This window comes from Pteropus vampyrus, unplaced genomic scaffold (genome assembly GCF_000151845.1).
Source record: "Pteropus vampyrus isolate Shadow unplaced genomic scaffold, Pvam_2.0 Scaffold98, whole genome shotgun sequence".
In the NCBI taxonomy this organism is placed as follows: Eukaryota; Metazoa; Chordata; class Mammalia; order Chiroptera; family Pteropodidae; genus Pteropus; species Pteropus vampyrus.
Window position 1 is genome coordinate 5,546,234 of NW_011888879.1, and position 16,680 is coordinate 5,562,913.

General features: G+C 40.1%; 1 protein-coding gene and 1 pseudogene across 1 annotated transcript in view; one reads left to right on the plus strand and one right to left on the minus strand.

Moving 5' to 3' along the window:
• The window catches only part of COLGALT2 (collagen beta(1-O)galactosyltransferase 2), an 83,943-nt gene that overhangs the window by 46,706 nt on the left and 20,557 nt on the right, over window positions 1-16,680 (plus strand). Inside the window, exons 2-6 of the mRNA XM_011364574.2 lie at window positions 1,169-1,279; window positions 4,371-4,488; window positions 6,411-6,545; window positions 9,699-9,903; window positions 15,413-15,536. Coding sequence (XP_011362876.1) covers window positions 1,266-1,279; window positions 4,371-4,488; window positions 6,411-6,545; window positions 9,699-9,903; window positions 15,413-15,536 — 596 coding nt within the window. The 5' untranslated portion in view covers window positions 1,169-1,265. The remainder of the gene's footprint in view (window positions 1-1,168; window positions 1,280-4,370; window positions 4,489-6,410; window positions 6,546-9,698; window positions 9,904-15,412; window positions 15,537-16,680) is intronic.
• Window positions 13,139-13,256, minus strand: LOC111742662 (annotated as a pseudogene).

Genomic DNA, 16,680 nt, shown 5'->3' on the forward strand with positions numbered 1-16,680 from the left:
AAATACAGCCTGCAGGCCAGCTGCCTACTTTATAAATAAAGCTTTATTGCCACACAGGAATGCTCATTCCTTTATGTATTACTTATGACTGCTCTGCTGCTATGATGGCTGAGTTAAATAGTTGGGATAGAGACTGTATGGCCTGTAAGTCTAAATATTTACCAGCTGGCTTTTAAAGAAAAAGTTTACCAACTCTCGTATTATATAAAGGGGCAAGTGTATTCACATCTATTATATCTTCGATGTAAACTGTATCCTCTACAATTATAATTATAATCCTTTTTTGTCATGCTTAATATTTTTTGACCTGAATTTTACCTTATTTGATTTTTGATGTCAAGATCACAGCCTCTGCTTTCCTTCTTTTTTCCCCAGTTGACTGCTACATCTCTTCCTTTTTAGGTGTTTCGAATTACTTTATTTTAAATGTGTATCTTATATACAACACGGCGTGAGTTCACTTTGTGACACAAGTTGAAAACGTTTTTGTTTCAGTGAGTCGATTTCCTTTACAAGTGGATCAGTTTGATATACTTTCAAGGTAGAATAGAAACAAGTTTTGTATACATTATTTGAAGACTTCTGAAGATACTCTATTTTATATAAGCGATGATAAATTTAATCTAAAATAGGTCCGTGAAGATACCTTAAATTTTGAGTGTTGTACTGTGAACTAGTATTGTAGCTTTCCCCTCTAGCACATGTGATTGAAGCAGCACTGATTAAAAATTTTGTTGTGACCTACACATGGACTTGAAATGAAAATGCAAATGAATTATTGCTTAAATCGAAGGTAGTTGTTAATGAAGTTAAAAGGCAGAGTTTACATCTTGATAACTAAAAATTAAAGCAAATAAGAAAATTTCCAAGAAGATTAATTAACTTACTCTAGTTTAATTCATTTTATGCTTATACCATTTAAATCCAACCGCTTATTGATCCTACTATTGGCCGAGCTCTGTTTAAGGATCTAAGGACACAGTGATGGTTTTAAGCAGTATCTCTCACTTTAGAAATTCATTGTCCAGTTTGGACCATGAGGGGATCATTTTCACATATGTAGTTTCCAGAACTGGCCATTCTCCTTTCTGTTAATCTGGGGTCTTTTGGATTTTCCTCTCTTCCTCTGATGACATAACTGAACTCTGTTGTGCTTTCTCTCATGCAGGGCAGCCACTGATCACAATGTGGATAATACAACAGAAATACTCAGGGAGTGGCTGAAAAATGTACAAGGAATCTATCACTATGTGGAGTGGAGGCCTATGGCTGAACCTGAGTGAGTAGCAAGAGAACATTTTGCAAACTCATTATTTGTCTTCCTCTTTTAACCAGTTTCCAGCCATTGAGGCTTCTAGTCTTGGAGGCACATGTGACCTTTCCTCATCTTTCATCTCTGTATCTAGTAAGTTTCTACCTTTGACAGATCTTCGTATTTCTCTCTTTTTCTTTACTCTGGCACGTACCAGCCAAGTTCAGGTTCTCATTAGTTCACAAGTAAATTACCGCAGTGGTATATATTTTAAAATAGTGATATTATTTATTAGTATTTTGAGTATAAACCTTTTATACTTGAGGGATCATAGTGGAAAGTTTGTATACTTTTAACATACACCTTGCTTTTTCACTTATCATACCTTGGTTTTCACTCCATAGCAATAGTTCAAGAGCTTCATTATTTTCATGACTGCGGAGTACCCATTGCATGGATGTATCATAATTCTTTAACTAACTTCCTACTGACAGACATTTGGATTATTTCCAGTCTTAACCATAGCAACTTCTTAGTTGTTTCCGTCTTCAAGTCATGATACATACTATATTGTCCAATTGATCTATCTAAAATACTAATGAGATGGTTTAATTTTTCTGTTCAAAGAATTCTAGGTGCTCTCCAGTACTTACAGAAAAAAGTTCAAATGCGCTAGACTTATATTTTTAAAAGTTTCCATCCTTACGCATGCACCCATATTTCCTGCTTCTTCCCAAAAGAAAATCTGCTTTATCTAGAATGTTCCTTTTATTTTCAACCCCAAGCTGTCACTTGTGCAGGTTTGTGCTCCTGGAAGACTCCTTCCTTCTTTGTAACCAACTCCTATTCCAAATCCCACCTATTAGCTGTCGCTAATCATCGCAGCTACAGAGGTCTACCTTTCTCTCCACACTTGCGTTGCTCACTTTCTACACCGTCCTGTTTGACACAACAGTATGCTTGACTAACATCAACTATATCGTTCATACATTGGTTTCTAAGTAATTTTTGAGTTCTTTGGCAGAGGCTAAAGTATACAAGTTATATTTCCTCTAATGCTAGGTTTTTGCACGAAATTAATATTTGTTGGATAAACCAACGAGTGAATGAGGACATGAATAAATATATTTAAAACCGACTTTTGTAAATGACATGAATAAATATATTTAAAACTGACTTTTGTAAATGTTCCTACAGCTTAAGGAATATATATATATATATATATATAAAAATATATATACACACACACACACACACACACACACACACACACACATATATATATACACACACACAAGTATATATAAGGAGAATGAATTGAGTTGCCTGAATTTTTGCCCAGCATAAATCATTTATTGAAAACCAAATTTGTATTATAACAAGTGCCACCCCAGAACAAATTTTTACTCTTCTAGTCTCTCTGTATATAATACGTTTAATATATATATATATATATCAACTCCTAGTGTGTGATCCTTAGTGTCTCTGTACAAAATACTTTTATATTATATATATATGTATATATATATGTAATACTTTTATTATATATATATGTATACATATATATATATATATATATATATATACATCTCACATCCTAACATGTGATTCATATATCGAGCAAAATTTAATAATGAAATTTGAACACTATAAAAAAATATTTAACACCATTTTGGAGTTTTTTCTAATGGAATTTGGCCTAATTAGAATGGCTCAGAAAGACTTTATGTACCTATCTTGCATCTGGTAATTTTCTCTGTAGTCAGATTTTGACTAAGTCATTGTATGCCAAAGTCAGTGTGAGAAATATTAGGGAAGACATTTTTTGGGCAATATGTTCAGAAAGATGGAAATTGTACCGATTTTCATTAAAACAACAATTGGGGCAGACCTCCCAGAAAATTCCTATGCAGTACATAGTTTTATTAGTCTCATTTATATAGTTACGGCCACGTTGCTTTTATGGTTTTTCATTCACTGAGGCACATGTACTGCCAGCACAATGACGAGAACTTACAGTGTGGCCAGTTTGGGGCACTGTGACCGTGTCAATATCCATACCAGTTAAGGGCTTTCAGAAGGGTTGTCAAGGGCACACTGAGCGTCTACATGGCCATGCAAGAGTCCTGGCCTGGCTTTTCTGGGGACACCCTCGGAGATCCCGATGATATTCTGCATCTGTTCCATGACCTCCCATGACCTCATGTGACCTGGCATATGTCACTGTGTTGGACTCCGTGGAATTCTTTACTGAGACTTCCCCAAGTAAATTCAACCCTTGTTTTTTCTGGGAAACTGATATTTTTATGCTGCAAAATTTCCAAATTTATCTGATGGTAAAAACCATAAAAAAGTGTCTAGAAATGCGAGCTTTGGGGTTATGCCTGGGTTCAAATCCTCACTGGGTGTCCTATTAACTACATGGTAACATTAAGCACATGACTTAAACTGCTCAACACCAATTTCCTCATCTGTGAAATTGGGAGAATAGTAATACAGCTGGCCCTCTAGACCCATGGGTTCCACGTCCACAGATTCAACTAACCACGGATCAAAGATATTTGGAAAAAAAATGATCACTTTTTGCTGGCATGTACATAGTTAGGCCAACGGTGGTTGCAGCTGTATTGAACACATACAGAATTTTTTTTTCTTGTCATTATTCCTTAAACAATATAGTATAACAACTATTTACATAGCATTTCTATTGCATTAGGTATTATAAATACTTTAGAGATAATTTAAATATACGGGAGGATGTGCGTAAATTATATGCAAATACTACACCATTTTATATAAAGGATTTGAGCATCTACAGATTTTGGTATCTGCGAGGGTTCTGAACCAAACCCCTGCAGGACGACTTACTTACCTCGTAGGGGTTCAGGGGGTCGTTTTAGAAGCCACTGAAATATTTCATATAAAGATTCTCGTGTATGGTAAGCAATGAGTTATTCAATCTCACCTTGCTCAGGTTTCCTTATCTGTAATGTGGGGATGATACTAACGATAATATTATCTACTTCCTAGGGTTATTGGAAGAGTAAATGAGTGAGTACTTAGTGCCTGGAATATACAGGCACTCAATAATTAGACGCCGTTATTATTATTGTTTTAGGTCTTATCCTGATGAAATTGGACCAAAGCACTGGCCTGCCTCCCGGTTTGCCCATGTGATGAGACTACGACAGACGGCCCTTCGAACTGCGAGGGAAAAATGGTCGGACTACATTCTGGTAAAAAACACGTTTGATTTCTTGACAACTGTTATCTAAAATGTGTCCAAATCGATTGTGCAAAAACTAGGACCGTGGGATCAATCAAGACAGTCTTTGGTTTAGGCACCACCTTCTCCACTTTTTAATAAAGGCACAAAGGAAAATTTGGGGAACTTCATTTTGGGATACCTGGATTTCATCTCAAACCTACTCCCGACAGGCATTTTCAGTAACTAAGTGAATAAGCTCCTGAATTATTCTATCTCTGTCATAGAACAGGCATAAGAAATTCGGAATCTCTGTAGTTCATGGGGAATGACGTAGGTAAAGCAAAATAAATAGCCTTCATGACTTTGTAGGAGAATGTTGGGGATATGAAAAATTAATTATATAAACTGAGATCCAAATTAATAGCTCTGAAACTCCACTCCCTTTTGCTCCTGCGTGATTTGGGGAATGGCATGTCTTGCTGGGCTTCCGGCTTGTTCCCCATTCTGCTGGACTCCAGTGGGGAATTTTTGCCTGTGAAAAGGTGCCATCACTTCCCTCAGAACTTTCAGGCTAGTCCAGAAAATGCTGCACTTGATTAGGAGTCGATGTTGTGTTCCATCCTCGTCCTCCATGAACCTGTCTCGACTAGAAAGGACAGTGTCAAAGAAAGCTATGGTCCCATTTCCTTTTGCGTATTGACAGAGACTTTTTTTCCCCACAAGTAATGGGAACCAAGTTCTTTATCTGTGGCCCCCCAAATTCATGTATTTCTTTTTGACAAACATTTTCTAGTACAGCACTAAGAAATAACACGAAGAAAGCAAAGCCAATATTGTTTCATTAAACGTATTGACATCTGTTCTTAGTCACCAGACTGATTCCTAAAGGGAGTACTTGGGACCTGTGTCCTTCCCTAGCCTCTCAACCACAACAAAATTCAGCCCAATGAGTTATCACCCACACTTTCCATACAAATAATTTCATAGAAGTTTTCAAATTGTACTGATGATGCATATCACTGGATAGCTGTTTAAATGTCACTGAAGTGTACAAATGCTGAACCATAAAATTTTTAGCAAACAGATTGACTATCATACAAATAAAAGCTTCTGATTATTTTTGTGTGTGTGGTAAAATATACATAACATATGATTTACATTTTAATCATAATTAAGTGTACAGTTCAATGTGATTATGTTATATGATAGAACATGTTATACTGTCCCTTTAAACGAATCAGTGTTAATATAGGCTTCTGCTAAGACAATGGGACATAGCTTCTCAGTTAGCGTGGACTTGAAATAATGTACTTTAAACAAAAATTCTACTTGTAACATTAAAGTAACATTGATGGATCTGTTTGGGGCCATTTTGGCATTACTTTAGACAACCTAAATAGGTCTGTCCATTTGTACCTGTAGTGGGGACTCAATACATTTTATTATTATTATCATTATTCAAGAAGAATTTATTGAATGTCCTCTATGTGCCAGGCACTGTCCTAGGTGCTGCTGGGAATAAATACATTTCTGGGCCTCTGGGAGGTCACAGTGAAGAAACAGACAGGTTAACACTATTTACAGTACTGTGGGGTTAGGGCCCTGACAGAGATATTGCAGCGTGCCACAGGCATCAGTATGTGTCTTTTAAAGGACCTTTTAAGGGCTTGGGAGCCGTTAACATCTTGTAAGCTCGGTCCTGGTTGAGTGTGTACTCAGTGTGGTAGCACCAATTCATCGCTTGGTGCCTTTTGCAGAGTTGAACATGGGCAAGTTAGACTAAGTGATGAATGAAAACCATCAGCTGCACTGAGTCTCCATAACAAGGACACAGATGCCGGTGCCATACCTCACGAGCAAGCTCCTGTGGTCCTTCTGGGTGTCGGGTGACTCTCGAACCCATTACAGAAAAGTACCTTTTCATCTGACTTCGTCCTTTTCTTTTCCTAGTTCGTAGATGTGGACAACTTCCTGACTAATCCACAGACCCTCAATCTAATGATTGCAGAAAACAAAACCATCGTGGCCCCCATGCTGGAGTCTCGGGGCCTGTACTCCAATTTCTGGTGTGGAATCACACCTCAGGCAAGTCTTTGGCTAATGAGTGAAGGCTGTGAGTTTTAACAAGCCAGCTATGTGTCGACAGTAGCCCTATTAACTTTTTTCTCATTTCTTCCCTTGAAACATGCATGTCATTTTAAAGCGAGTGTTTTCAGGAAAGGAGGTAAATCCAGGTCCAGTGCCACAACCCAGTGAGCTCTTCTGAATTAATGAATTATGAAGAAAATATTCTAATGAGTTTAACATAAGAAGCTTTTAATTAACCAATAAAGCCTATTTGGGCTTTTTTTCTCCCCGATTCAGAGATTTTAAAAATTAATAGGGTTTTTTTTTTTTTCGGTCATTAAAACTAACATAGGAACACTATAGAAAAATTTGAAAATGAAAAAAAGTAATAAAAAAATTATGTTAACCCCCATCACCCCAATATCACAAGTAACGGCTTGTGTGTTTTTCGTAACTATGTCATCAAGTGATTATAATGCAATTTACTTAATTTTTGTTTAAAAACATTTAAGTTGTTTGCAACTTTTAACTATTATCATGATTAATATAAATTTTTCTGCATTTAATATTTTCTTAGAATAGCTTTTTAGAAGTGGAATGACTGAGTCAAGAGTAGAACTATCTTGATGACCTTTGATATGTGTTGCCAAATTTATTTCCAAAGAGGTCTGATCATTAGAACTGCTATGGTAGGTTGTTTTTACAAAATTCAAGTTAAAAACAGAAATTTTTATTTCCATCATCTCTCTTTTCTATTGTAAAATCCTCAAAGTCTAGGGATCTGTTACAGTGAATGCATATGGATGGTTTTTTTTTTTTTTAATTCTTTAGTTAAATAATTAGATGAATTAAACTGATCATTATATATCGATTTAGGATAAAAATGTGCTGAGGAAAAAATATATGTTAAATGTGGTCTCACACGCACAAAGGGCTAAAATTTTGAGTCCCTCTTTTATATTCGGTTTGGTTTTGGATGAAGAATGAGGCCAGTGCTGATAAATGTTTAATAACTGTCTCTTTTGGGGGGAAAATCTCGATTGGTAATGTTTTCCATTTTTCATGGTGTGAGTACTCCCAACATGCAAACAACTTAAACGTGGTTTGAGCTAAGGGAAAGGTTAAGTAAACTGCAGTATAGCCACTTGATGGGATAATTATTAAAAACATGCAAAGCTGACATCTGTGGTGCTGTTAGAATGGTGAAGATAAACTTGATTTTTGTTTTTACAGCTACCAACATCTCAACTGGCTTGCAAAATTTTTGAAAATTTAACAATCAGTGGTTCTAGTAAACTACTGGATGAGGCCTTCCTCTTTTGTTACAATTATTTCTCACAGTTCCAAGAGGTTTTGAATGCATGTTATTACCTACCTCTCTTGAGGGAAGCGTTAAGTTCCTATTACAAAAGTCATTCAGGTCTTGGTGAGAAGACGTTATATCAGATTCCTTTGAATTCATACATTCTCTGTTAATAACCTGCAGTGTTTTTCGTGGCCGAATCACTGGAGGGTTGTTTTTAATGGGTTATGGATTGACAGCAGCCTCCAGCTTTCTATTATCCCCTTATTTGCTTTAATCATTAAAAGCAAACGGGAGAAATGTGCTCACTTAATTTGCAAGGTAAAAGTAAAATCTGAGCAATTTAGGGCAATTCTAATTATTCTCCATCTGTTTTTGGCTGTCTGCCATTCCCAGGCAGGCTTCTGCTGGGGCCACCGATGACTTCACAAGCTTCAGGCAGGCCTTTAAACACATCCAAAACCAAAGGACTCCGGTGTCCTCGTCTAGCCAGTGAACAAGAATTATTACCAGCAACGTGCAATTAATGTGGAAAAAAAGACACAACTATTGCCTCTGCCCATCTGCAGGAAGCATTTTAACTCTTTCTTTACTGCTTTCCTCCCTGCCCTCTGGATGTTCAGTGATCTGGCATCATCATGAATGTTCCAAGCTGCTCACTCAGAATATTGTTCCTAAGTTGTCTAGAACTTCATATTTGCCACACGTTCTTAGTCTCTTCAAGAACCAGCATTTTCTTTATCCCTTGGAAGAATACGCCTGAATCGAACCCATGTTTTCCTAACTTAAGGACATTAAGTGATATTTAAGATAAAGACTAATAAAAATTATGGTAATAACAATACCTCGCATAGTGAATTCGTTTTCAAAGTAGCTTCACAGACCTTATCACAAGTGATTCATTCCACAACTCTGTGAGATGGACAAGTCAGCTATTATCCCATTTTTCAGGAGAAACTCAGATCATGAACTAAGGCCAAATGGCTAGAAGATGGTTAAAATGACTCTAAGCCTCACATCTCCTAAGTCTTAATTTGTACTTCTCCTGCCTTACACGTGGCCGTGTTAGGGTTAACTCAGCTGGGACACTGGTCTAGGCGCTAAAGGGAAAGGCAGAAGTGGAAGACACTACAGTGCCTAATGTTTGGTCACTGACATCGCAACAAAAAATGTGACCACAGAGTAAGGGGACTGGTTGTCCTATGTGCTTGCCCAGAAGGAACTTTCAGAGGGAGACTCCTCAAAAAATGTGAAACAGTGACAGTTCTACCAGAATATCGAATAAATAACTTCACTGGAAGAAGACCTTATTTCTATGTTTAAGTACTCCATGTTTAGCTAAAAATATTAACCAATGTAATATAGTGATTTTAATAATATGTACTGATGCTTTTTCGGTGCTAGGCACCGTTCTAAGCACTTGTAATTTTTACAGACAGCCTTGTGGAATGGGTAGCGCCATCATCCCTGTTTTATGTGACCTACAGATGATGAGTAGCTGAGGTGGGATTTGAACTCAGCCAGAAACTGTGCTCTTCATTGCTTGGGTTTACCACCTCTTAATACTCACGCTTCATATGCAATCATAAGTCAATAGAAAATATGCTTTTATGAAATTATTAAATCAAGAGACATGCCAAAATCAAAATTATTTCTGATAACAGGACCCTTTTAGTATTGTTTAATATGTAAATAGCAATTCTTGAGTTCAATTGGAGATTCTTAGGCCAAGATAAGACGAGGGAAGGTAACTTTGCTTGGGGACTTCTCCTCAACTGGTGATGACAGAAGGAATCAGCTAGCAGATGACTGCGAAAGATGGCGTGCTCAGCTCAGAGGACATAGCTCACCTGTGTGCTCTTTTCCAGGGCTTCTATAAACGGACTCCAGACTACCTTCAGATTAGAGAATGGAAGAGGTTGGGCTGTTTTCCCGTCCCCATGGTCCACTCCACCTTCCTAATTGACCTCAGGAAGGAAGCTTCTGACATGCTGATGTTCTACCCCCCACACCAAGACTACACCTGGACCTTCGACGACATCATCGTCTTTGCCTTCTCCAGCAGGCAAGCAGGTACTGTTTGTATTCGGTTATACTCTCCCCATGGAAAGATGGCAAATAACCAGCTCCTTTGTTTTGTGCATCTTATTGCAAACACTGCTATGTATGGAAACGTACTTCCCCTCCTGGTGGTGTTAGAGGCAGTTAGTTGTCTGCAGTAACCATACCAGCACCCTATGTGTTGCCGGCCCCGTGAACACTGAAGACCAAGCCCCCCTACAGAATCCACTCTCTCTTTTTTTTTTTTTTGGCAGTGGGAGCTGTGCACCGGTGATTGGTTCTCTATGGTGCTGCTGCACTGCTTTGTTCATTTTAAGAGCCATTTTATTAATTAGAAACTGTGACAGAGACCCAAAACAACACCGGCAAAGACACCAAAAAAATGGAAGTGTATTCTCAAAAAAGTCTGAGCTGGATAATGGCTCTGTTCCACAAAGTTTTCTGAGACCCAGGCCTTTTCCCTATTGCTTCTCCATGAGGTATCGTTCTTAGTCGTATGATCCAAGATGTCTCATTAGTATGGATGCATCTCAGCCATTGAGTGAAAATCAGAGGGGAGAGGGCACTGTCCTTCAGTCCGGAAGTCAAACGCATCACTTCCACGCATATCCCATTAGCCAAATCTTAGTCACCGGACAACACCTAGCTGCAAGCGAGGCTCAGAACGCTGTCTTTATTCTATGCAGTCTGGAGCCTCAATTCTCTCACTCTAGAAGGAGAGGGCGGACATGGGGAGGCAGCCAGCAGTGTCTGCCCCAGTCACCACAGAAGGAAGGGCAAGGCCAGACTTAAGTCCTTCGTGAATCACTAAGGAAAGCATTTCCAGTGGGATCTGTAGGTTTTTGGAAGAAGACAAGTCAGTAGGAAGGTAAGTTATTTCTCTTGTGTCACTGCACATGCATCAGTGAGGACAGGATTCACTAAAGCAAATCAACAGGAAGATACATGGCATTCATAAAGCAAAGCTTTATCCTCAGGATCATTCAGATCTTCCTAATGGAAATCAGGTCCCATTATCAATGAGCTAGAAATGTGCCATTTAACCATTAGCAAAAGTGAGTTTAGAAATCAGGCAGATGGTGAAAAAAACTCACTGTGGCCATATAAATTAGGATAGATGCGCTCATGCAAAGACCTCAGGCAGTTGAGGCAGGTTGCTGGCAGGTGAGAATGTTAATACAAATTCAAGCTACAACTCACTCATCAGGCCACAGGTGTCCCACTCATCAGTCGTAGACTTGGTAGGAATGAGACTATTTCTTGGAAATGCGGAAGGCTGATTTTTCTTCTCTTGGCAGCTAGGGCCATTTAGACCCCTTGGCAAGGTGTAGGCATTTTTAGGCCTGTGTTGGGGCAAAAGCAACACTCTTATTCTCATGTGGATTGCAAGTTTTCATGAAGGTTATTGTGTCAATGTTAATGGAAATTGCTTCTTTCAACTTGGTCTGTGGTTTGCTCTGACCTCTCCAGGATGGGAAGCAGACTCAGGGCCTTCTCATTCCTCCTAGTTGTGCCAGTCAGTCCCTTTGCTTCAGAGCTCGAAGTAAGGATGTGCCAAGAAAGTGAACTATTAGCAATTATGGTAATGATCCTTGCCTAACAGAGTCCCCCTTTGTAGCCATTGCACAAGTCATTATTGCAACTCATGCACTAAATTATTATGATAAATTCTTTTAAACCAAAAACTGGATTTGGGGCTGGAAGAGTGGCACATGCTGGCTGGGAAGTTCTCAGCTCCGCCCTTGGCTTGGCCAGTTCACTCTGCCTTCACTCTCTACAGGTCAGACTTCCTGTAGGTCCTCCCAGGACACCAGAAGCAGGTGCAGAGACCCAAAGCTGTTTGGGGATTCAGCTGGAAAGAAGAGAGGTAGAAAAGGAAGGCGGGGGATCAGTGCTCTAGGCATTACCTCTGTGCCTAACGTCGTGTTGGGCTCTGTGTTTGGGGAGATCCGAACTTTACACGTGGAAACATAATAGTTATCAGGCGGAAAAAGCTGAGGGTCAGATGGGTGGTACGAACTGTGAACAGATCAGGAGAAACGACAGGAAAGAATGACTGTTATTTGGAGAAATGAAAAAGTGTTCCCGACAGTTGTGTGTTTCTAAGGTAACACTTTTAGTTGTCTTGAAGCATTTTCAGGAGAAATGAGAATGAGCCTGGGAGTCCCATTGGGTGTTTCTAGGCCCTTCTCCTTTTAGGTCCAAAGCAAAGCACTTCCCTTCTCCCTTGAAAGAGTCTTAATGAAAAGTGATTTGTATTCTTTCGTTCTCACTCGTGTGAAGCTCCCTAGCTGTGCTCCATCCATTGGAGCATTGTTTTTTAAGTGCCCAAAAGGAAATAAAGGGTCTGTCTGTCCCAGGCAAGCCTATCTGCCCACAAACCTTGATCTTTAATCTTTAACCTCGGACACATGTGGGTGATGAGTCAGGGGGCAATCCAAGTGTGCTGAGGCATGGGGGGTGGCTGCCTTTCTAGCCTCAAAGAGGAGCAGGGGTCAGAGGCGAGTCTCTGTGGCTGTAGTGAGGCCAAGGTCAGGAGTTCACTTTCCACTGTGGCCAGTGATCTGGGCTCTGTACCACGGCCACAAGAACCATCTCTGGCGCCAGCCAGGCATCTTCCAAATGTCCACTGTGTTTGAAAAGAGGTGAGAGATGTAGGTGGCAGGCAGACAGCTCTGCTTCCTGCACATCACTGGTAGTGATCAAAAGTGCCTCCCATATATAGGGCTGGCAATCCAGAGTGACTAGTCGTTCTGACACTTGGCTTCCAAATCCTGGCTGGGTAGAGAGGTACTTGGCATTGGCCCTTCAGGGACAGAGGCTTGATACTGATGACATACGACATGACCTTGGGCCAATCGCGGCCTCTCTGAGTCTGAGTTTTCATCACCAAGGATGAAGGCAAGTACATCAACCTGCAATGTTAAGGGACTATATGAGTACAAGAAAAATTTTAGTATCTTCATAAGCTAAGTAGAGTCCCTTCAAGGACCATTCTTTTTCAGAGGGAAAATTGTTTTCCTAGAAGCAGCTTTCGCTGAGAGTACCAGATTGCTTCATAGATTTTAGCTAATTATCAGTACACTTCCTTTTAAAATTTTTATATTTTTATCAGATTATCCGCGCACATAGTTAAAAGAGTATTTTTTGTTTGTTTGTTTGTTTGTTTTACGTGAGGCAACCCTTGGTTGACCTCACAGATTGCAAGGATCTTATAGCTTACAATTCTTTATATTTTGTTTTTTTACGCCTACAGCATCTGGTCTTCCTAGTGGTCTCCCATCCAAGTACTAAGCAGGCCCAACCCTGCTTAGCTTCTGAGATCAGACGAGATCAGGCTTGTTCAGGGTGGCGTGGCCATAGACTAAAAGAGTTCTAATAATCCCCCAAGGTTTATTATAAAATTAGAAGTCCCCTGCACATGTTATTTCATTTTCTTCTAGAAGGCAAACACTCTTAACTCTTTCAGATGGTGATGCAAGTGTAATATTTACACCCAAGTTTCTAAAGAACATGCTTGTACTGCCGCTTCTTGCTTTTCTGGTTTTACTTTAGGAATGATCTATTGACTCACTACAGAAGAGGAGTTAGCTCTCTCCTCCCCTTGTCCCCTCCACACGACACATTCTCCCCATCACTCTGTCCTCTCCATACAGTCCATGGTGATTGAAGATAGATGGATGGTCAGTTTTTTTTTGTTTTTGTTTGTTTGTTTGTTTGTTCGTTTGTCGTTATAATCACGTGAACCTAATTCTAAGCTGTGCCACTTACAGACCACGGCTAGTTTTCCTTTCATATCTAACGGAACAATTGCCTTTTCCTGAGCTGAATTTTATTATGGTGAATACAATCCAACCTGATCCCTAATTGTCGAAAACTTTTCTGAGAACGGTCAGCTTTATCAGATATTCTTTTCACGAAGAGGCTTCTCCTGGAGCCCCTGATGCACTCTCATTCGAGCGGTGCCACAGCCATCGCCCCAGGCTGCCCTTCTCGTCTCTCCTGCATCGACTCTCCTTTCTACCATGTCCCAAGTCTTCCTCGTTGTTTATAATCCTCCCTCTCTCGTCCTCCCCACCGCTCCTCTTCCTTCTTCTCCCACACTATCCAGTAATTTGCCGAGCAAGCGTGATGCAAAGTAAATATTTGTGACCTCGCATGCCTGAAAATGCCTCTCCTGTCCCCCCGCACTTGATGGATAGCTTGGCTAATTCTCATCTCCCATTTTACCAAAGCTTTGGAAACTCCAATGGTAAAACGATCAACCTAATTAGGGTAGAGAGACAACCTAAATATTAAGTCATTTTCCTTCTATTTTCTGAATTCATCGTGACTTTGCAAAGGGGTGCAGTTTGGTTTGAAGTTCCCCACAAGCATTTATGTGAGCAAATAGCAGAGCCAGTGAGTTCACTTGGTGAAGGCAAGAGACACAACAGTGCCTGGTGCACCAGCCCTGACTCAAGCCAGGTTCGAGAAAGGGGAGGATAAAAGCTCTTTTCTTTGCTCGTTCTTCCCTGTTAATGCCATAAGACAGCTTCACCTGATTTGGCAGGTGATAGCACCGACTGGAGGAAATGTCCTCTGTACAAAATACAGAAGGCCCCATGCAGATAATTCTGTCTCTGGAAAGCACAGATGATTATAGCAATTAACGAGTCAGAAGCTCGGACACAAGGAGCAGAGCTTGGCAGGCTTATTCTTTTAACAAAGCAATGTTTTCATTAGTCAGGACTGTCAGTTCCTGGATCTACAGGAGACCGTCTTAATTCCTATATTTTTAGCTATCTAGTTGAACACAGATGCTACATAACTCTTGATAGGCAGCTGGGGCTGTGAAGACCAGTGTTGAATACAAGACGGCTGTGGCATATTTCTGGCAGCTTCTTAACAGGACTTGAAATGAAGACTTTCTTTTGTCTCTTTGTGAATCTATTATAGAAGTTTCACGTCCATTGGTTGACTCGAAATTCATGCCTACTGAGAGAAGAAATAAAACCAAGGAGAATCATGAAAGATTTAAAATTTCCTTGCTTTTTATTTTTTGTTTTCCATATGCCCAGGTTTAGCTTTATTAATCTTGTCAACCCTTACAGGACTTTCCTGTTTGCTTTCATATCAAGTATGGATCTTATTCCTCATTTTTCGTTATTTCCTGTAGGTGGATTACAGTGTTCCGTTCTGTTCTCTGGAACGGGAATTCCTTGCCTCCCTTTTGATCCCTTCATGCCTTTAGTGTTCATTTCAGGCCGCAAGTATGCTTTTTCTTCAGAGAGAAAAAATCAATTTCCTCTGAGCCGAAGAATGGCCCAGGGTTTTTATTAGCCCCCAATGCTGCGTTATACTTTCTTAATAAAGGAGCATTTTTGAGGTCTCCAGACAGTGCCTGAAACAGCTACTTGTTCAGTTTCAGTGCCAAACCCAGCATCGGTCGCAGTCTGGTCTCTTTTTCCCATGGTTGTTACTATAGAAATGAGAAGCGTGTTTTCTGATTGGTTGCTTTTTCCCTGTTGTGGATCCTCAGGCATCCAGATGTACCTCTGCAACAGAGAGCACTACGGCTACCTGCCCATCCCCCTGAAGCCCCATCAGACCCTGCAGGAGGACGTCGAGAGCCTCATCCATGTGCAGATAGAAGCAATGAGTGAGTGACCCAGGTGCCTAGGGATGGCTCTTGTTCCGTGGCCACCGTGACCATCCCAGCCACTTCGCCCCATCCCCGGGGTGGAACATAGATATCCATTTGTTCGCTTCGTCTGAAATTTTTCCTAATGTGAAATATGAATATGCCAAAGTATTTGCCTGCAGAAAGCGTCCTGTCCGGGAAGGGTAGATACATTTCACACAATGTCTTAAGGGCTATAATGGTGTTTTATGGCGTGGATCTAAACTCAAACTGCGCTGCTTTCTAATACACGACTTTGAGCAAGTCATCTAACCTCTTTAGCTGTGAAATGGAAATAATGAAAACTTTTAGAGTTTGGGGGAAGATTCTCCATGATATATATATAAATCTAATAACAAAAACAATAATTATGACCTCAATTTAATGATAGCTTATGCTATAACAGATACTATGCTAAGCATTTTTTGTACACAGTTTCATTAATTCTCATAAGGACTCAGGGAAAGGGATTTTATTATCCTCATATGAAAGATGAAGAAACAAGGTGTATAGAGTTTAAGTAGCTTGCTCTAGATCACTCTGCTGAACTAATGACAGATTGGGATTTAAACCAATGTCACTGTCTTCAAAGTTATGTCCTTAAATTAAACAGTGTGTTGTTATTGTGTCCGGGTCTAGCATGAGGTTGGAGTTGGAAATGCTCAATAATCGGTAGCTACATTGATTATTATGTATAACATGCAGTGGTGGCTAAAGGAGAAAGTAATGGGTCCCCCCTGCCTAGGGAAGGAAGTTGGAGGCTTCCCAAAGGAGGGAATATCTGCACTGAATTTTCACGCAGGATCTGAGAAATTCTGTTACTCATCACTAGAATGCAGGACGTATGTGTGCAGGCAGCTGGGGAGGTGCAGTGGGAAGCGAGGCTGGAAAGTGCGCAGGAGCCCAGCCAGAAGGACCTCTAAGGTATAAGAAGGTGTTTGGACTTCTGAAGGGAGGGGAACTTTTAAAGGGGTCTTAGCAGAGAAACATCAGGTTGACGTCTGGATTTAGGACGGTCACTCGTGCAGTCGGAGAGGTACTGCTGGAGCAGACTGGGGTAGCCAATGCTGGTTTCAGGCACTGTGGACATGGCCTTTTTTTTAATTCTTGTATTTACCTTCTCTGGT